The 22,221-nt window shown below is 36.0% G+C and overlaps 1 protein-coding gene across 5 annotated transcripts in view; it reads left to right on the top strand.

Annotated features, from left to right (window-relative positions):
* The window catches only part of LOC116299176 (cilia- and flagella-associated protein 46-like), a 107,674-nt gene that overhangs the window by 26,221 nt on the left and 59,232 nt on the right, over positions 1 to 22,221 (top strand). For 3 of the 5 annotated variants that reach the window (XR_016119439.1, XM_089028207.1, XM_089028209.1), the window contains exons 24-38: positions 228 to 400; positions 1,563 to 1,633; positions 2,025 to 2,100; positions 2,554 to 2,661; positions 3,315 to 3,410; positions 4,159 to 4,222; positions 4,310 to 4,560; positions 5,435 to 5,524; positions 5,796 to 5,882; positions 6,254 to 6,319; positions 6,875 to 7,023; positions 8,999 to 9,097; positions 10,099 to 10,345; positions 10,782 to 10,835; positions 11,034 to 11,141. Coding sequence is in view for 4 of the 5 variants with exons in the window: in XM_089028207.1 (XP_088884333.1) it covers positions 228 to 400; positions 1,563 to 1,633; positions 2,025 to 2,100; positions 2,554 to 2,661; positions 3,315 to 3,410; positions 4,159 to 4,222; positions 4,310 to 4,560; positions 5,435 to 5,524; positions 5,796 to 5,882; positions 6,254 to 6,319; positions 6,875 to 7,023; positions 8,999 to 9,097; positions 10,099 to 10,345; positions 10,782 to 10,835; positions 11,034 to 11,141 (1,739 nt within the window). In the remaining variant the exon portion in view is untranslated. Of the gene's footprint in view, positions 1 to 227; positions 401 to 1,562; positions 1,634 to 2,024; positions 2,101 to 2,553; positions 2,662 to 3,314; positions 3,411 to 4,158; positions 4,223 to 4,309; positions 4,561 to 5,434; positions 5,525 to 5,795; positions 5,883 to 6,253; positions 6,320 to 6,874; positions 7,024 to 8,998; positions 9,098 to 10,098; positions 10,346 to 10,781; positions 10,836 to 11,033; positions 11,142 to 13,639; positions 13,821 to 14,280; positions 14,463 to 16,243; positions 16,389 to 16,784; positions 16,845 to 17,113; positions 18,957 to 22,221 lie in introns of those variants that run through there. The other 2 variants (XM_089028210.1, XM_089028208.1) reach the window with 2 other exon arrangements.

Below are 22,221 nucleotides of genomic sequence, written 5' to 3'. Positions count from 1 at the left end.
ATCACTCAGTAGCAACCACTTATGGGGGAAGGGGGTAAAATAGAAATACAGTGCCTCTTGAAGGGGATCATCTTTATAATATTGCAATCCTCGACGAACCCCCCCCCCCCCCCCCCCTCCGAATGACAACTCCTTTAGATAGCTTTCTTTACTCTAAATACTCTTGTTGTCATACCAACGCATCAAACAGTCATCATTGATCTCGGTTTCGTATTTGATTTCACCAGTGGATAAGAATAAAATAGGTAAAAGTGGTAAGGTAGATTCTTCAGATGGTAAAGGTACCGAAGGAAAACAAGACCAAGAAAGCAAAACTGCATCTTTACCAAGTGCTTTTGATGAAGAGCTAATGATGAGAGCTGCAATGTATGGCGTTCTGTTTCAGGCATACGCTGATAAGGTATTTGCATCCACTATTTATTGGTTTAGAAAGTTATTTGAATTTGATTCTGTATCAATGAGTGACGAACGGGTACTTTCCACTGTGCATTAGACGTACTATTGAAAGTTAGAATAGACTTCCTCTGCTCGAGCACAAGGTTTTCTCATTTCAGACCACGTATCATTCCCTAGAGTATCATTTCTTTGTTTAACAGTTGCGCACGGTTGCACATGAGAAGACACATGGATGTGAATACAAATCAAATAAAGAATCTTATGATCAATGGACACGTGGACATAAATGGGAAAATGAGCCGAGGAGGTCTATAGATCAAAAGGGTGGCAAGGAATTGGCAATTAGATAGAGGGGAAATACTCTATTGCTGGCTTTCACTTGATCTCATTTCCTGTCTCGTGCGGAAAGTTCATCAGCTGAATCGCAAGTTTTCAGTACAATTCTTTCTGGCTGACAGCACATGGTGGTCAGTGTTTGACCACCATGTGGAGTAGATAATGAAATTCAAAAACGTTTATTAGCTGAGTGAAAGCCAGCAATAAGCCTGAAGCGAGATGACGTTTTACCCCCGTCTCTAGGCCATAATCCTTTTCACACTGCTTTTGTTCTTTAATTATGACTATTGTTCCTGTATTCTCTAAGGAATCAAAAATTTTAATATGAAAGAATTTTAAAAACTATTATGGTATAGGGTCGGGGGTAAAACGTCATCTCGCTTCAGGCTTATTGCATATAGCTTTCTTTAATTTGTATAATTGCAACCCTATGTTTCTTAAATTAAACGTGAACAAGTCTTAGTTTTAATATTATCGATCAATTCAACTGGAAAAAAAGCTGGTAATGGTAGGATAAGTACTGATTGGGATATAAGGAAGTAAATCACTGTACCCTCTGTAGCCCGGTGATAACGACTACCTTTTTCTGTAACAATACGAATAAGAAATAGAGGTTCTGCACCATCACAGGAGGCAGGAACAATTGGATCTGGTCTAATTTGATTTACATGAGAAAGAATTCGGTTTCCCAGGAGGGAAGGCTCTATTGTTGTGCCTCCGGTCATGGCTGCCATCACGTTGATGGTGCAGAGCCTCTATACAATGATATGGCTACGGAGAGGGATAATATCTAAATGTAGAAGTGTTTTTTTTTTTAATGTCGTTTTTAGTGTGACTGGAAACAAGGTTTACGAGCAATGGATCAAGCAGTCAAGGACATGCCCAGAACACATCACAGATTGTAAGTCATCATCATATAAGTAATATACTCATTGACTTTTATTGAATTTTTTTCTCTCGCTTTGATCTTGATAATACCATGCCAGACATGGCAAAGCAGAAACAAAATCAAGCGCATGCATGATTACATTGGTGTAGAGATAGTACCGGAGTTGGAGGGGCGAGCACACGCGTTTTGGCGCGAAAATTCCCGCCCAATCCATAGGTAGCCCAATAAAATAGAAAAAGAAATACGATATATTTTCTCCCCACCCCACACCCCCCCCTACTCTCCATTATTTTACGGGTTTTTTTTTGTTTTTTGTTTTTTTGTTTTTTTTCCAATGTATTTACTAATAGTTACTGAACAAATTACTAATCTAAATCTAAAAACTAATATTTTATGCATAAAGGTTGATATTCAAGCATCGTGTGATTACAAATGCTAAGCTTGGAAGGAATGTATTATTTGACATGGGAAAATTCAAGGTAGGAATTCGGGATAGGTCTATTGTTTTACTATCGTCATAAGGAAATACAAATTTGAAGGGGAAAAAAATGTTCGCGAAGCATTTTGTTAGTGGTAAACTGACGCCATGCATCATAGACCTTTTCTGAGATAGTGAACGTGGTGCATTGTGGTCTAGCTTCGGTACAAACATCTTTTTTTCATCATGCCTTATATGGTGTTGTTTGTACCGAAGCTAGACCACAATGCATCCTGTTTATCGAACTCTGAAAAGGCCAATGCAAACGAACTACTGGCAACTGCTTTATTTTCTCCTGATATAGTGTATTTTTGGGATAAATTATTTACCGTCCCTTTGATAACCCACTGTAGATTAATCAGATATAAGTTACCCCAGAGCATTCAATCGTCCCAATACATTATCTGCCTTCTAAAATTTTCTTAAGTTTTAAAATGTTGGTATTTTTCATCAGAACGAAAGTGATGACGTCATATCATCCATGTGGAGGCACGTGGCGCTAAACTCCAAGGATCCACTGGACCAACTCACTGCTTATCAGAATGCAATAGAAGTGCTGGAGGTATAAATATTACAATGAATGGACTACTTGTACGATACTGCGGCCATCTTGGATCGCAGGGCGTTATGAGGTGTCCAGGGGGCAAAACGAAACAAAGATGTCGGATAATATATAGAGTTTTTGTGTTCAATATTTATTGTTTTCATGGGTAAAGGTGATCAATGTGCCGTCTTTGACTGTAATAACAACAGGCGATGTAAAGATAAATATATCGTCCACCCTCACATTAACTCTCTGGATGACCCATGATGCGTTGCGATCCAAGATGGCCGTCGTATCGTCAAAGTAGTCTGTGAAGCTGTGGGTGAGATAATGACGTTCAATAAGCGGAATTGATTATGCTGCTGACAGACCTACCTTAGTATGAACAAAATGTTACAATCGCGCTACTTATCTTTAATTTCGACCCCAGAAATCGAAAGAGAATGTCTTATTTAGTAACTACTGAAAATTTGAGAGTAATATGTTCAATATTTTGGGAGTAAATGTTTTTTGAAAGCGGTATGATTTACAAAGAAATGTATGCTTGTGTGGCAAGACTTGACTGGTGTCGGTTTGCTTGAATCTTTTTATGCTATGAGGAAAAAACTAAACAAAGATCGGCCTATAGACTGTTAACTAGGGGTTTACAAGTAATTTTCTTTTTTCCCTAGAGTCCAGAAAGTGATTGGCAGAAAGTAGAGTATCTTGTTGAGTTTGGTGAATGGCTGTTTGTTAACGAATACCCGAAAACTGATGCTATGGATCAGGTAACCATTTATTGGTTGTCTTTAGTCAATGGGGAATAAGGTGGCAAACAATAGACAGATTAAGATTCCCGTTTTTCCTACCCGCAAACGGCAAACGTGACCACATATTCATCGTTTCCCTACATTTCACTTTACCTTTTGCAAACCTTCCCGATAAAGACAAGTATTCTTTTGTTTATCTACTACTTGGAGATTTTTGCAATTCCTTTTCACTAATTCTAAAGAATTTTTTAATGGTCAACTGACGTTTCACGTTTGCCGTAAACGAGAATCTTAAACTCTCTAATAGGAAGATTAATATACTGCACACAATTAAACAGTTACATTATTAGTATACGTATACACCTTTCTCATGAATAGCCGCCAAACGCGGTTGGGACTAAGGACAATTGCATGGATGCGAGGCCAGAAAGGCCTCATTAATAAGCAAACTCTACTCAGTACGATCTTTTGTGTCAAAGTCATTCACCCTTACTTCAAGAGACGCTTAAAAGAACTCGAATTGGTGAGATAAATGACTTTGACACAAAATATCGTACTGAGTAGAGTTTGTTTATTAATGAGGCCTTACTTACCTCGCTTCCATTCAATTGTCCCTAGTCCCAACCGCGTTTGGCGGCCATTTATGAGAAAGGTCTATTTGAATATTTCAAATCATAAAAGTCCCTACGTTAAATTTCGTGACTCAAAACACATGCTTGGTTCAAAGAGTAATGTTGTCACTTATGCTTATCCTATCTACCCGTAGTTCCTTTGGGCAGCTGATATACTGATTAACAAGACATCAAAGGAAGGCGTATCTCCCACTCTAGGTATACAAGATCTTGAAATACTTTAGCTGTATTTACACCTTCTTTAGGAACTTTTCAATGTCATGACTTTGTTAACGATCCCATTAGAAAGAGAAGGAGACGGTATGAGTGACACCAGCAGCCCAAATGCAACCAAATATGTTCCTCGTCGACGTGAGTCAGTGATTGGTCAACGGCCATCTGAAATCGCTATTAAAACAGAAGAAATGACCGATGTACGTCAGCTGGAGACGCTGTGTCGTATTCACGTTATGTTGGCTCAAGTGGCTGGTAGATCATCACCACACTATGCAGACTATATCTTGATTTCCAGCGGATTTGTTCACCGAATACTTGAGGTAAGATACCATCCCCTGGTGTAAAGTTAGTGCTACTGGAATCGTACCGGTTATATTATACCCGAGCTATACTAGTGCGAGCTGGAAGGCTCATTGCACTTTAGCTTCAAACCTTAGATCTGCAATCTGTGATGAGCAATTGCCCTATTTCACTATGACGTCACATCAAAACAATCTATTGTTTAAACGCAAAGGATCATGGTCGTCGGAGGGGGTCAAATCAACGCGAATTCACCGAAAATTGTTCTAAAACCCGTATCAATTCACGAAGAGAAGTAGAATAGCCAGCAAACGCTCAGAATATTTTTTTATAGTACATTTTAACACATATTATATCTGAAAACCAGGCCATTTTAGATTAAACTGTTTCGCTAGGAGCAAATTTGGTTGAATTTTCTATTGGATTTGGCGATTCTCTCCCCCACATAAACAAGCAGTGACGTCATAGTGAAATAGGGCAATTCACTGACTTTTGTCTTCACTTTCGCGTAATTTATTGGGGTAATAAGGATAATAAAAAATCACTTTTATTTAAGTGTCTAGTCGTTCTAGCGGCTTTGCACTAATTGGGGACACTTTTCGCTTACACGCACTACCACTACATTCAATATTCTATGCACACATCGCTCAACTCACATGTTGATTTTTACGGAGGGAGGAAACCGGAGAACCCGGAGAACCCGGAGAAAACCCTCGTAGCACAGGAGAGAACAACACACCAAACAAACTCAATTCACATGTGGCGACCGCAGGGCTCGAACCAGCTGGACCCGACCCGCTGGACTCACAGCGGTGAAAGACGACGCGTTAGCCGCGAGCGCCATGCACCCATGTGATCTTTGTAATCGCGTGTACAAATTCTATGTTATGCCAGATATCAATCCACTCGGCTGAAAAAATGATCCGTGAAGGTGGAAAACCAGGTGAACGAGCTCCTTCCAAGAAAGGCAAAGACAAGAAAGAGGTATTTATTCACTTAGTTATTCATTTAGAGTTAACAACAACCTCTACCAAAACGTTGAAATATCGAGAATTATTATTGATAATCGTAACCTACAAACAAAGGTACAAACAAAGTCATGGTAAGAACATCAGAAACTATGCCGTGTAAATACGGCCATTGCTGCTTGGAGAATAAATAATTAGAGCCTAAAGAAAAAAAAGAAAAAAAAGAAAAAACCTCGTTTAATGTATCATGGTTTGGATTTCAAAATTTTATTTTTTATTTTTTCGAGTCTCAGAGTAAATCTGAAAAGGCCGGCTCCAGATCCTGTCTGCCTTTATCGATGGAGGCTTGGTCGACGTTCGAACTACCAGAGAAGGTATGCATACTGCTTTCTTCTCTTCTCTCCTCTTTCCTTTCCTCTACTCTCATTTTTTCTTCTCTTCTCTTCCCCCCTCCTTTTGTAACATTTTGGTAGTCATCATGGAAACGGCATATTGCTTTTGCTGGGTTTTTTTTCTTCTTCTTTTCTTTCCTTTCCTTTCCTTTTTTTTTTTTTTTTTTTTTTTTTCTTTTTCTTCTTCTTCTTTTTTCCTTTTCTTTCTTTCTTTGTCCTTTTTTCTTTTTTCTTCTTCGGCGGCTTTGTGCGATTTTTGTGCGCGCACACATCGTAGGATCAAATGGAACAGTCGGATATTGTCAAATAGTAAGCAGTCACCTTAACCATTATGGTTTCTTTCTCTTTTTTAGCTTCAAGAGTACTTCAAACAAGACATCACAGGGTCAATGATCAGCAAAAACAGCATCAAAAAACCGGTTAGTTTTGATCTTATGACAGAGAGCGCTAAAGAAAGGTTTTTAAATATTCTGTAAATTTGAGAATAGAAGCTTTTTGGCTCGGTCATAACTAAATAATTTAATAAAATAAGATACATGATCATAGTAAAGTTTTATAACGTTTGGTTCAAGGGAGATGGTTCGTCGTCATGATTGAGACCAGGATTTCTTGGACTTCCGGTATAACAGCGCACGCACTCAAAGACTTGCCAAAAATTAAAAATATTCCCCCCCCCCCCCGATTTTTAGTTCGTACTATGATTTTTACTTTGATTTTGAGTTCGATTTAATTTTTACTTTGCTTATTTTGACCGTTTATATCTCACTTTCCGAAAATTGCGCCAAAATATGGATTATGCCAGAGCCCTCGTTCTTCGCCGCAGGCCAGAAGAAACGAAGGCTCTGGGTACGAGATTGGTAAATCAGTTCAAAACTAACGCATACGCATATTCCAGCTTTTGACACTCGGACTAAGTAGTAATCATTTCAAATGCGTTTTATTTTATTCCTAACATTTAGCTTTGTTATATGTAGATGCTGGCAATGTACTACCTAAATACACTAGTTAATGATCTCGGTGAGCTAGGTTATCATCAGCTGGGGCTACCTGTGTTAGTCATGTCACAAGTCATAGCGGATTTGATACTGGAGCAAGAACATCTTCAGCGACTTGTTCACCTCAGGTAATTAGTTTCAATTACAATTGATATTTGTTTATTGTCAAACTCAATGCATTTCTTTCCAGGCTACGCTACTTCACTGAACCTTTGTAAGTTACCCCAAGACAAAAAAAATGTCCATTTGTGTTGGCGCGACTATGCCAACCGTCTCCAAGGCTACCCAAAATTTTTTCATACAAATTAGCCAATTACGATTGAGTATTTTACAATAACTTACCAATTTCTCGCGCGCTGATTGGTTATTTTTTATCATCAATGAGAGGACAGACAGATAAAGTTGACGTCAACGAGCGCGCGCTCTTTCCGTCGGTTGTTTTGATCGCTAAAAATGAGTTGTTTTTATCGTTTTTGTTATTGTAAAAAACAAATAGACATCAGTTTCAGTTTTTATGTGTCTGTCCTCTTATTGACAATAAATTTCGTCATCACATTGTCAAAGTAGTATGCGGATCCACCATTAATTTATCGTCAATAAGAGGACAGACACATAAAAAACCGATGTGTATTTGTTAATTTTTATTGTGTTTAAAGACACAATAGTATTTGCGCAAATCTTCACATTTTCCCATTCAAAAGTAAACTCAAGAATTCAGGGTCGGTGTCCACTGGTAGAACGAAGCTTGGGATTGGACAAAATAACAAACACAAAGAAAGCATGATTTATGGTGAACAATGTGTATTGTTCTACATGTGAGCTGCGTTCTTTGTTTTATCTCACCATTCATTGTTTGTTCATCCACTCCCAGGCTTCGTTCTGCCGGTTGTGGATTACCCCCCGGAATTCATCACCATTCTGATATTCAGCGTCAAATATGCGATTTGTGAATTTGATTTAAAATTTGTTTGGGTAGCCGTGGTTAATGTAGTTGCGGTCTTAGAGTAGTTTTCATATGACTGTGAATAGCTTGCTGCGTGAACACAGTCGTTGCGCGAGAATTTACTCTTCATCCAATCAATTTCCCAAAACATGGCACGAACACTGCGCGGACTTCAAAGTCATTTATGCACGAAATAAGTAAGAATTTTTTGTCGAAGGGTTGGAGGGGGTGGGGGGAGATTATTATACTTATGATGGAGTAATCAGAGCTAAAAATATAACTTGTCCTGTCAAATCTTTGCTTTGCTGGTCATTTTGACAGGTAACTTTAGCCAGAAACGAGTTATGATAAACAGCGGCTAACCATTCGTTATTTTTAGCCCTGGTTAATGGGAGGTGGCATTGGTCCTATACCCCCTCTAGGGTATTGTCACATGGTCTATCTACAGCGTGGGTCATTAGCCTTTAAGCCATCACTGCGTGAAGACCAAGACAAGTCGTAAATTTAATTTTTTTAACGAGGTTTGCTAAAAATGAAGCTTTCGATTTCTATTTAGACTCTGGCAAACTCTTAACTCTGGCTTAACACAAGGCCAGACTGGATTTATACAAAAGCCCATCAAAATTGAAGATTTCAAGGCTAATAACCTAAGACTAAGATTCAATAGGATTTCACTGCAAGGAAACATTTGCTACTTTGGCCGCTATAGTTTTACAAAGACCTTTATAATTGTATCATGTAATTGCCCTATTTCACTATGACGTCACTGCTTGTTTATGTGGGGGATGGAATCGCCAAATCCAATAGAAAATTCAACCAAATTTGCTCCTAGCGAAACAGTTTAATCTAAAATGGCCTGGTTTTCAGATATAATATGTGTTAATATGTACTAAAAAATATTCTGAGCGTTTGCTGGCTATTCTACTTTTCTTCGTGGATTGATACGGGTTTTAGAACAATTTTCGGTGAATTCGCGTTGATTTGACCCCCTCCGACGACCATGATCCTTTGCGTTTAAACAATAGATTGTTTTGATGTGACGTCATAGTGAAAGAGGGCAATTGTTTGTAAAACTGTATTCACCATACAATATATAGTTTTTCTATTCGGTGGATAATTGAATACCTTCATTGCAATTGTTTTCTTTATGTCACTTATAGGATAATGCAGCTGTGTCAGCAGCTGAACCTCTTGTCTGGTGCCTCCCTCCATGAAAGACTTACCGGGAACTTATACCTAACAGAACAAGAACAGGCAAAGTGAGTAAGAGAATGGTGTGCGTTTAACTAAAGTAGACTACCTGCGTTACAATGCAATTCACTGGACAGGACTACACTGCAGGAAACCGAATATTAGTCATTCCCAGGTTGAGAAAGAGACTGCGTTGACTTGGCTTTGAAGTGCATTGAGGGACTGTTATCGGGGACATATTTCCAAGATGGCGTCTATTTAGTCTCCTATAACAGACCCACAATGCACTGCAGTGCCAACTCGACCCAGTCTTCTCCTCAACCTCGTAATGGCTAATACTGCACTGAACTGCACTTATTTGCGTGAAGCTATATTGGACTGGAATGCCTCACTAAGTATAGGTAATAACACGGTTTCGAGTTCAATTTGGGATTAATTTGCACGAGTGCATGTGTTTTTCAAGGATTTGAAATTGCACGAGACCGTACTTAGTAATAACAAATCTGAAAAAAATTACAAAAGAAAGAGACGAAAATATGTAAAATATTCCTGACAGTTGTTGAAAGCGTTCAGAAAACTTTGCGGCTCATTCTTGGGATCTCGTAGACCAAAATATTGTTTAAGTACTTACCACATCGTATTTAATCGTCTTACTTTTGCCTAGTAAAATAGCTGCCATTTTCCCCCTCGATTTGCTTCAAATGTTCCTCAAATTTTTCGTCACAATAATCAGTCATCTTATTGGCTAAAATCATTTTCTATTGTTTATTATCAAATCAAAAAAGATAATTCCGTTTGTAATTTGCACTGAATTACACTTTTTGCACTGTATTACGTTTGAACAACATTGCTCTAAGCCAATCAGAATTGAGTAATTTTTTCATGTATATTATCAACTCGACAAGTGTTTCATATTCAAAATGACATATCGATGAAGTTCCCAATGTTTCTGACGATAGAACCTACGCGCACGTGTCACCATATTTTTTTACAATGATAAATATGTACCCAATGATAAACACAGTTTGCAGACGATTGATTAATTTGATTAATAACTTTCTATTTCGAGGTCTCGTGAGGAGATCGAGATTTGGAAGGAAAAGCAAAGGCAAGTCAGTATTGAAGAAGAGCGTACCAGAGCAACTAAAAGCATCATATTTGATCACAAGCCCAGTAACCTTGACAACAGATCACGTGGTCCTGGATTAGCGAACAGTGACGTAGAGTATGAACCCTGGAATAAGTACAAAACGGTGATAAGTGGCGTTAAAAACAGAGAAGTGTGGACTGCTCAGGCTGAAATACTTATAAACCAGGTGCGAAGAATACATTTATAAGCTGAAATAAGACGATATTTAGAGTGAGTCGTCATTCACGTACAAAAATTGAATTTTTGTTGGTTTGTTTTTAGTTGAAAATACGTTACACCTTTTTTTTTTAAGAAAAGAAAGGCAATTTTTCAATAAAAAACCAAAACCGGTAATTGTTTTATTTGTTTATTTATTCATTCATTTATTTATTTATTTATTTACTTATTAATTAATTAATTATTTATTTATTTGTTTATTTTTTATTTATTTATTTATTTATTTATTTATTATTTATTCATTCATTCATTCATCCATTCATTTATTTATTACTTATTTATTAATTAATTAATTATTTATTTATTCATTTATTTATTTATTTATTTTCCGGAAGTTTTTATCAATTTTCCGAGTATCTAATGATATTTGATTGTGTTTTTTACAGGGTCATTACCAAGTTGCAAGACAGCTACTATACGAAGCCAACATATCGGCCAGGGTAAGTACTTGTGTCGTACTTGAACATTGAACTTTTTCTGCTGAAAAATAATCATTTAAATTTCTTATCCTAGCAACCGATTTTAATGCTGGTTTACAATTCCAATTTCGTTTTTGGTATTGGAGTCCTTAAATAAATAATGTAGTAACAAAAAGTGTTCCACATTACAACTATATTTCTCTATTTTTCGGTCGGTAGGCATTTGAAGACCATTCCACACTAGCAAAGATCTTGGTACAGCTAGCTGTTCTTGCTCTTGCCGAGTCTAACTGGGGTCAGGCAATATCCTTCCTTAAAGAAGCGCAGGTTTGTTATCGACATGTTTCTTTTTATAGTTTACATTTTATAAAGGCGCTCTGTAATGTTTTGTATTAAGTTTAGACTGCTTTATACGCATGAAAGGTCATTAGTAATAAATATAGATCACTACCGCAATTTCTATACGCCCTTTTTCTATACGTCTTTTACGTCTATGTCCGGTTCAAAAGATGGAACCTTAGAATAAAAACAAGATCAAATAGAATGAAGAATGAAAATCAAACACTAAATGCTAACCAATCTCCTGCTACTTCCAACCAACATCGTACAGCATAGGTCTGTTAAACTGAAAATAGCAAGAAGGTCCGCCTGTTCGTTTGGCTAATTCTAACCTCAAACTATAGTTACCTTATTTTTCGTTTTCGTTTTTTGTTTTTTTTTTTTTTTTGTTTTGTTTTGTTTTTGTTGTTTTTGTTTTTTGTTCTGATCAGTCTTTAATATGTCCGGACGGACTTTAGGACGGTAAATAACTTATTTATTTTTTCCCGTGTTTTTTTTTACTTGTTTTTGTGATCGTTTTGTTTTGTTGTTTAGCGGCAAAGGATACCGGACCGCGCGCGCGGGCAGATACTGACAAAATACTGCCCGCTCCAACAGCCAATCAGAACGAACGATTTTTTAGAATACCGGACTGGAAAAAAATAAATTATTTTACTTTCCATTGATTGTTTGCACATCGGGAAATAATATACTTACAAGAATCAGTTATTTTCCATCATAATAGGCTACTAAGTTCAGTACTATTTTTTTTACTACGGGTTTAGTGCGAGCACTCTATCATTGGTGATACATAGTTTATTTTACTTTATATTGTTTGCAAATGGGAATGAAATATAGTACATAGTTATTTTTCCATCATAATATACTACTAAGTTCAGTGCTATTCATTACTAGTGCAATAGTCCATTAGCTGCTTGTCTGAATTCAGTTAGGAAAACAATATAAATACAAGGACTGAAGCAAGAGTTGACTAGAAAAAGAAAAGAAAGCACAAAGTAAAACGTTTCCCAATCGATAGTGCACCCGGAATATAGCTGTACTACGAAAGCGTCAAGTAAATTGTAGAGAAAACCTGGAAAATAACAACAGGCGTAGAGGAGAAGCGAGTACAACACCATTTTCACTGCCTTAGCTGTTCGTTTTTCTCTAGTTCTATTCTGTTCGTCAGTAAAATTGCCTTGCGGGAAGGTTCGACGTGATTTCCAAAGTCTGAATGAAGTCATGATATTAAATATCCACCATCTTCGCTTGATCTAAACTGGGTCCGACCCCAATATCTAAATTTAGATCTTTGGGTCGGACCCTCTTCAGACTGTACTCTAAACCAACTGAAGTGGAACATGGTTCAATTGTTTTATTTTAGCCAATCAAATCATTTAAATGAATGTGCGAAAGCTCTAGCAAGTCAAGCAAGCTTCGCCAGTCAGATGAAGGTTATTTCGTATTTCACTATTGCCGTGTTAATAGCTGAATTGTAAGACTCTTTCGATTACATAAATTTCGAATCAAGTTTTAAACGAATTTCTGTTAACAATGAGTGGTCGGCAAAGATATCAAAAGATAACAGACCAGCAACGAACTATTTTAATGCGTTTTTACAACAACGGCATGACAAGTAAGGCTGCCGCTTATCAAGAACAAGTTAAACGCGCAGCAGGAGAATCCAATCTTGACGAAGAAAGAGTAAAGGTAAGTTTGAATCGAAGAATATTTCTTTACAAACGGTCAATTACTTAGTCTATTGCTGGTTTTCACATGACGTCAGCAAAACATCAAAATCTAAAATATAGATCGTATAAAGACATTTCTCAAGTATGTTTTAGAAATCAGTGTTATAAGTCACAAGAAAAAGTTTCGAGGCATTTCGATGTTTGGTTCTCGAGTTATGAAGGTTGAGTTTGTGTCACGCAATACTGTCACGTCTATCTAAATAGCTATAAAAATATTAAAATAATTTACTTTAGTTGAAAGATTTTCCCTTAGACACGTTTAAAATATCTATTTAAAGTCTTTGTAAGTGAAAAATAGTCAAACATATTAAATATTCCATCATTTTAAGCCTTTGGAATTTCGTCCGCCATGATGGTGAACCTACTTGGAACACCAAGATGGCCGCTCCATACATTTTAACCAAATATTGCGTAATGTTTACTCGCCTATAGTTCCGCAACTAAATGCTCTACAGCCTTAAAATTTGGCCAGTATATGTAAATTGGGCCGCTTTACAAGAATATAAAACTTCTATTTCATTATAATGCGAATTTATGCTTTTGAAATTCATGATGACGTAGGTGAAAACCAAGAATAGACACAGTAATTTAAAGATTATAGTCTTTCTTCGCTACACGCGTCTTTTGTCAGCTGGCATGGTTGGCTGTCACAGATCACGGCGTGTTGTAATTATGAGCTTTGTGATTCGTGTTAGTTACTGATAATTGCTCGTATAAAAGTAAGAACTACTCTTTTTTATTTCGTTAAAATATTAGAAATGGATAGGTAATGAAACATCCAAACGTAAAAGAGGGGCCAGTTGTATACAGCTCGAACAGTCATCGACAGGAATGCCGGACGCGAGTACTCCACCACAACCACCCAAAAGAAAAGCTCCTAGCTTTATAAAAGGCCCAAATTGCTACAACGCATTTTGTGCTGAATTTTTAAAGTCTGGTGAGTATTCTCCTAGTGTAAAAAGAGTTCTTACGTGAAACTTTCGATCTTCATGCGTTTAGTTGTTTATAGGCCGTTGTTATGGCAATCTTACGTACCAGCTCAGCGTAACGATCGATATGCACGGTACGATACGAGGGGTCGCTTGGGCTTGCGGGATTGACCATTTTTTGGTGCGGGATTACGATGTTTTATTTTTTTGATGGAATATAACCGTGGTTTTCAAAACTACGCGACCTCGACAAATTCGGTACAAGCTCAAATTAACCCTGCTCAAAACATGCGGCGTTTTGACTGTCGTCGATCAAAAGTCTAACAAAGGAACGCATTGTTTGACGGCACCTTAACAGCTCCATATAAAGAACAAGTCATAACTGAGAAAGGATTTAAATAATTGCTTAACCCGACGTTTAATTGATAAAAATGAGAATATACCTTGCCTTTTTTTCAAACCCAACAGATACCTGTACTGGTGCCAGCAGAACAGATAAAAATAGGCAGGCAGCACAGCTATGGCAAGAAATGTCCAAAGCTCAAAAGGAAGAGTATGTGGCCAAGACCAAACAAAAACCTGTTGATGAAATGTGTGCAGAAGAAAAAGAAGCGCTAATAAAAAAACACAAAAAGCAGCTATTCAGGGAGGTTGGTACAGTTTGTAATATTATAATTTTATATGATATGATAAATGCGTAACTAAGGAGCGTTTTTCTTCTTTTCTGACCAAAATTACGAAAAATAATGTTTGCTGGTATTTGGTTTAGTACATTGCTTAAAAATATCCCAAAAAGTCACTTAGACGTTTTCGCACGTAAGGCTTACTCATGAGCAATGAATATGCTGGATTTTGTTATGCCATCGTCTTCTCATTACATAAATATTTCGGCATGAGGGCACACATATAGAGGATATTACATGGGCGCGCGGAGATACGAAATTTATCTTCGAGTGTTGAAAAGATCTCTCACGAGTGAGCGCAGCGAAGAGAGATCGTGAAATTTTCAACACGAGAAGATAAATTTCGTATCTCCAAGCGCCCATGTAATATTCTGTTTATTATATAATTATCAATGAAGTATGTTTTGGCTTTTTCAGGCAATTCTTTCCGTGTATTTTTGAATAGTCATCGCAATGGTGTTATTTTCACACGTGAAAATAACATGTTATTTTCACGTGTGAAGATATCAATTTTTCGAAATAGAGAAATAGATATTTCATTGGTAATTATATAATGAATACTTATATTCATGTTTAGAAAAACTCATGGTGACTTTTCAAAAGAAATCAAAACTGTGATTTGGTAGTTTTATGTCAAGTTTGACCTTTATATATGAATTGGTTAAGTCTTAAGTAACTCGACCAAATAAATTAGGACAAAGAAGTGGACTTTATGGTTGCGAGTCAAAACTCTTCTCATAGCCAAAGCAACAAATAACTTTTCATTATTTTTTCACTCTTTTTTGTTTATATTTTCTCAGAAGTATGTATGAAATATGTAATTTATAAATTTTGTGCGGAAGGAAGCCCTGAACACTTCGGAGATAAAAAATACCCAGTTTGAAGGGGGTTCCTGTTTGAAAGTTAGGAAAAAGGTAAATTTTACTTGGGGACCAAAAACATTGTTCATATAGAGGTTTCACTGTATATGCATCATAACAGACGATCAGTACAATATAAAATATAATGCGATCTTGGTTAATCTTTAATCTTAAGTGCATTCATTCAAATGATTTTACATAATTTATGGTACAATGCCATCATCCTCACAAACCCACCAGTAATGCTTTGTCAATAATGTTGTAACTCCCTCAAATAAAGGTCGAACAAATTGTGCAGTCTTCATTCTAAAAGTGCAATAGAAGGATGCTTGTAATTTTATTTAATTCACATTACATAATATTGTCCTCAAAAGAAATGATTACTAATTTTAAATTTAGCACTCAGATTTATAAACCTAATGTTTACAAAATTAAACAATAAAGTTTAAAACTGTTTATATAGGAAAGAACCAGTGAAATTCTAAGGATAAAAAGGTTCTTGATTAATTTTGCATTGGTGGTATAACCACTGTCAGATTTTTGTATGCAGATTGTTATACTGTATTGTATATAGTGATGTAACTGAATTTCAAATGTTTTGCATATTGAATACATTTCAAACTTTAAATTACATTTCCTGAACTTAATAATAATTATGTAATTAAAAGAATGCAATATATACTATCTTCGGATTAATTCTTATGAATCAAATAGCAGTCTTTAGATAATATATTTACTAACATTGATATTAGTTAGGAATGTACACATATTTAAATTGAATTTGAACAAGGTATTCATGGCATATAATTGTTGTTTCTTGTGATGTATGCGATATTTATACTCAGTGCACTTAAATTTTTATAACTTAATTTTTGTTCATATCATTAGGTTATGTTTCTAGAAGACATGGGATGCGAAATATCAACAATACTCATGGAACCATCTGGACAGATTTTTAATATGGGTTCTTCTGGTGGAGAGAATTTCCTGTCCTCTAATATAGAGATCACATTGAAATTTAAGGAACATTTTGGTAAGGCATATAGTTTCAGAAGATATATCCAGGGGCAGATCCAGGGGGTGCGCAACCCCTGGTTTGACTTTGTTTCCCTACTTCGAAGTAACCAATACTGGTTTTTACTTTTGATTATAAGGGGTGCACCCCCCTGAGTTAACTAAAACAAAATCTTGGAACTGCCCCTGATATCCACGCCCTTATGTACCCTATTTTTTTGAAATTCCCCTTTATCCTCTGAACCAGTTTTCTTTCATACTGTTTCTGTAATTTTTTTTTCCGCTTGAGGCATCCTTACTGTCTGGAATTTTCAAAATTCCTTTGTGGCATGGATATTTTTCGTTACTAAAGAATATTCTCATGTCAAATATTTTAAAATGTTATACTTATACATTTTTTATTTCAAAATTCCAGCTTCCAACCATGACAAGTATGATCATCAAGATTTGGCAAAGATGTTCAACGAAAAATATAGTAAGCCTTGTAAATAATAGATTAGGATAAGTAATAGAGTGTGGACATGTCTTTTAATAGTTGACCTTTTATTTACGTTCTACTTGTTGTGCAATCCTAAACCAATCACAGTCTTTGGTTATACACTTCTCTGGGTAGCCCAGTGGTTGGACTGGGAAAATCACTTTGTAGGTGGCCTGGTGGCCTGGGCTTCATATTATAGTTTACCTTTTATTCAATTTTTTAATTGTGTCATGTGGAGCTAAATCTTCCCTTTTGTCTCAATGCAGGTGAAGCTGTTGGAAAATTCTCCCGGGTGCCATATTTGAAAGGTGGGTTTGTTGTGAAAGGATTGCCTGATGGTATTCCTTTCCGCAAACCCACTCATTATGGTCACAAACAAATTCAGGCCATCATGTCATGCAAAGGCAACATAGTCTTTGAGCTAGCTACCACTACTCAAAGTAGTAAGCAAAAAGCCTGTGATACAGACAGCTGTCAACAACAAGAGATACCAGAGATAGATGTTCATACAAAAAAAGAACTCCTCACAAAGATATGTGGTGAGCCAGCTGCAAACAGAACACTGGAAGGAGCTGAGGAAAAAATCAAAGAAGATGAAGTGGAAGTTGTTTCTCTTTCCTTACGCCAAGATGAACGATTAATACTTTATCATAATGAAATTTTGAAGCATTTTGATAGCGATGGTATATTAGCGGTGAAGGACAACCTTGCACACTCACTGGATATAACGGGTATGGTGATCCCAACATACACAATGACAGACGAAGAGTTCTGGTTATTCTATTGCAATGACAGACACCCTCAGAGTATCCAGCATATATCTAAAAAGGCAAAATTAAGAGGCTACTGGTTGGACAGGGATGCCAAAACATCTGACTACAAGCTTTTAGCGCAGAAAACATCTGTCAAAGCAGAAGCTATCATAACATCTGCAGTTGGGCCTTTATACTTCATAGAGGAAATTGAAGTTGAAGAGGGAAATATTTTTAAACCTTCACTTCTCTTCAAGAAAGCTATATTGAACACTCTACACCAACAAGGCTTTATCAAGAATTTGGAGTCTTTACACTGAAAAGTCCACTCATCATCATTTAACTGTATCTCAGGAAGAAAAAATTATAGCAATACAGGATTTGTATGGAAGAAAACTGGAAGTTCCAGAGAGTAGGGGGAGGGGGTGCTTCTAAAAAATTCTGTATTTGGGGTATGGATATTTTTTGGAACTATATATGTTTATAATTATTAAATTGTTGATACATATGCATTAGTACACTTAACTGTCATTGCAAACTGTTATCATTTTTCCAACAATCATGTTCTATTCAACAAACCCAGACTGCATACCACTTTTCAAATGGAAAAGAGCAACTTTGAATTCAGAAAAAATTAATGGTTGTCAAAGATTGCAAAGCTCTAAACTTTGAGTGTTTAGTTGATTTTGTTTAATTAATTAAAAGCTATTAGTGTCTCTTAAATAGGTAACTCATTTTGTGTGCAATGTTGTCTTGACTTCCTTGAAAGAAAAGCAGTGTGACAGTGATATATTGCAAATTAACATTGCAGTTTTTCTCGCCCATGCAACAAATGACGGGACTGAACAAGCCAGATTTCAAGTCTGATCAATCAGTTTGAACTGTGGTCACAAGGATTTAAATTGTTATCAAAACCGATCCAATTTGTTTTGAAGCTTTGAAATGAGATACAGACCTCATACACTACATATAAATAATATTGCAAAGTTTTTGTTTCTGCAATAATATAATATTGGATGTAGACATTTGGCAATATAGTTAAATGTTTTGTGCGATCTGAGGCAAATATTTTAATTTAAAGTAACTAATTATGTGAAATTACTTTGACAATTTGTTGCTGACTATTGGGGTGAGGATTTATTTATATTGATATTACTAGAGTCATCATGAGAGATACAAACCCAAGTGCCTAATTACACAGTGAAAAAAGTATCCTCCATACAGTGTATATACCATCATCACAAACAATATCTACAAATTGTTTTTAATCCATTATTTGTAAGCAGGTGAAAGATAAAATCACATAATAAACTTAAACAAATCTATTGAATTTAATTAAAAGTTTTTCAAACCACTACTTATGGTCTTATTTTAATAATACACTTTAATACAGTTAATTATACAGCTTCTCATTAATCCAGTATGGGATTAATTAGGCAGCTATTTAATTAATAGGTAATGGGGTTTCATGCTCCCCAATCAAGAAGTAATTAGACTCGAAAAAATTCCTCTGACTGCCAAATTGGACTCGGCCTATGGCCTCATCCAATTTTGTCAGTCCTCAGAATTTTCCTCGTCCAATTATTTCTTAATTGGACAGCATGGAGTCCTACTACATACACTAATTGTTTTAAATATATTTGATGACTGCATGGTTTTCAAAAACCCTGAAACAAAAGTATTTAAGGTGTAACACGTACGGTACAGAGCTAAAGAGGGTTTTTGAAAACCACTTAGGACCTTCTTTTAATATGTAAAGATGAGTTGCGCCAGTTTGTCAGGGGTAAATTTGTGTTTTGATCGATGTATACACTTATTTCAATAAAGTTTGTCACCAAAAACCTAGAAAGCTGAGATCACTGAGGATCATGGGAAACAATTCATTTTAAACAAATAAAGCTTTTTTTGATACAAACTGCAGCTTGAGGATGCTCAGGAGAGGTGAGACTATCTGGTAAAAGACGTGTAAGTCCATCAACAATTATCAGGCGGTTGAAACATGAAAAATGTATCTACCCATAATCCTTGTCGGCCTCAGCTTTATGGCTTTTCAGGTGACTAACTTTATTGAAATAGCTGTATGTTAAACGAAAACTAAACTATAAATACTTGTTACTATATTTCCAGATTGGTAGATTGAATAAACTGATTGATTGATTGACTTGCAAAACTCGCCGAGTACTCACCAAAAACTTTCGAGCCCGAAGATTGTCTAATTGTCTATTATCTTCATTAAAAAAGAAAAGAAATTCCCTCTTTCATCATAATTTCCCGTTTTTTTTTGTGTGTTTTACTTTTTTAGTGACATATGCCCCGTTTACAAAAAGCCGGATATTTTTTTACCCGAGTAAAACAATGTGCGTTTTCGCATCGTTTTCGATCGTTTACTTGAAAACACTTGTAGGAGCTAACAATGAGCATGCGCATAGTTCCTGAGCCTGCGTTCTCCTTTGTTTAATGACGTTAGCGTTTACGAAAATACCCGGTCGAGTCATGGAAACGCATAGTCAGCGCTTTCAAAATTATCCTCTGAAAAGCATTTTCGAAAATAGGCGGCTAAAGGCCGTCTCCGTGTATACGGTAGGTCTAAACGGATAAAAAAATATGCTTTTAGAAAAATATAATAATCAAGCATTCCAATATCTCAAGCATTTCGTCAGGTTATTTTACTGGATCAATGAAAAACAATGCTTATGCAATAAAACTTTTAAGTTAAATAAGATCAATAAGACCCTGTTTGGAATGGTTGAAAATCATTCTTTTTTTCATGCAGAAAATAGAGATGTATAATATCACAACTTGGTCACGTGACCTATTTTGTCAATTATTATTATTAATCCGAAGGGCATCCGTTCCAAAACGAACTTGTTATGCTCGAAGAACCAAACAATAGCTTTTTGATTCATATAGAAATCATCACCCCATTTTAAATTAACCGGGCTATTTCATGCATTTCAAGTCTACTATTTTACTCGCCCGAAAATCACGTGACTACCAGAAGTCGGCATGACCATACTAAAAATTCTCAACAACCTGAATATCACTTGAGGTCCAAGACTTATTTTCATAGGTTTGAAATATTACAGAAAATACGTTGTTAAAGTTGTTAAATAAATTGGTCAAATACCCTGCCTTAACATGCTCGAGTGAATTCATGTGAAAATTAGCAAGAAATTCTCCCTTTCTTTCTTTCTTTTTTTTTTTTTAACTTTCATTTTTTGGGACAAAAATCAGCCACTTCAATACATTTTCGACTTCTTTGAAAAATAACAAGACAATCCATCTTTCATCATAATTTCCCGGGTTTCATTAGTATTTTACTTTTTAAAATTTATAAAAGATTCAATAAATACCCTCTTTTATCACATATAATTTACTGGTCAAAAATTCCAAAATCAATTAAGTAGGGTTAATCTGCATGGCTGAGACCTACAGATGCAGAAAATGGATTATGTTTCGAAATTGGCCCCGCCCAGCACTTGTTAATTAAGGCCAAATAGGGGCTTGTGTCGACACTAGCAAGAATTCACTGGAATGATGCAAGAATGGTGTTTTCTGAAACCTCTTAATCTGCTGAACTTAAAACAGTTTATTGCAGGCTTATATCTGTAATATTTGTGAAGTTATCAAAAAATTTGAATATTGCACTCAAGCACTTCAGAACAAAATAAAACACAAACTGCCATAACAGGTTTTTGAGGATAATTTACTGTCCAAAAATTCCAAAATCAATTAAGTAGGGTTAATCTGCATGGTTGAGACCTACAGATGCAGAAAATGGCTTATGTTTTGAAATTGGCCCCGCCCAGCACCTGTTATGGCCAAATAGGGGCTTGTGTCGACACTAGCAAGAATTCACTGGAATGATGCAAGAATGGTGTTTTCTGAAACCTCTTAATCTGCTGAACTTAAAACAGTTTATTGCAGGCTTATATCTGTAATATTTGTGAAGTTATCAAAAAATTTGAATATTGCACTCAAGCACTTCAGAACAAAATAAAACACAAACTGCCATAACAGGTTTTTGAGGATAATTTACTGTCCAAAAATTCCAAAATCAATTAAGTAGGGTTAATCTGCATGGTTGAGACCTACAGATGCAGAAAATGGCTTATGTTTTGAAATTGGCCCCGCCCAGCACCTGTTATGGCCAAATAGGGGCTTGTGTCGACACTAGCAAGAATTCACTGGAATGATGCAAGAATGGTGTTTTCTGAAACCTCTTAATCTGCTGAACTTAAAACAGTTTATTGCAGGCTTATATCTGTAATATTTGTGAAGTTATCAAAAAATTTGAATATTGCACTCAAGCACTTCAAAACAAATTAAAACACAAACTGCCATAACAGGTTTTTGAGGATAATTTACTGGGTTTAAGCAATTCCAAAAAAACAGTAAGTGATCTAGTTGGGACACGAAAGGCCATTTTGATATATTTTTATTTTCATTTGAAAAATAACAAGAAATTTCCACTTCCTTCAAAAATTCCCATTAGAAAAAAACATTGCGCTAGTATTACTGAAGTATGGTTATATTGTTTACACGCTAGGGACATAATCAGCGCTTTATTTCAATGTATTTTCTTCTAAAAAATAACAAGAAAAAAATTCCTGTCATCATAA

This window comes from Actinia tenebrosa, unplaced genomic scaffold (assembly GCF_029948245.1).
Source record: "Actinia tenebrosa isolate PJP-AT-01 unplaced genomic scaffold, QUT_ActTen_1.0 PGA_scaffold12__29_contigs__length_12842862, whole genome shotgun sequence".
NCBI classification, from domain to species: Eukaryota; Metazoa; Cnidaria; class Anthozoa; order Actiniaria; family Actiniidae; genus Actinia; species Actinia tenebrosa.
The sequence above is the reverse complement of the archived record's forward strand: the minus strand, read 5'-3'. Positions and strand labels throughout refer to the sequence as shown.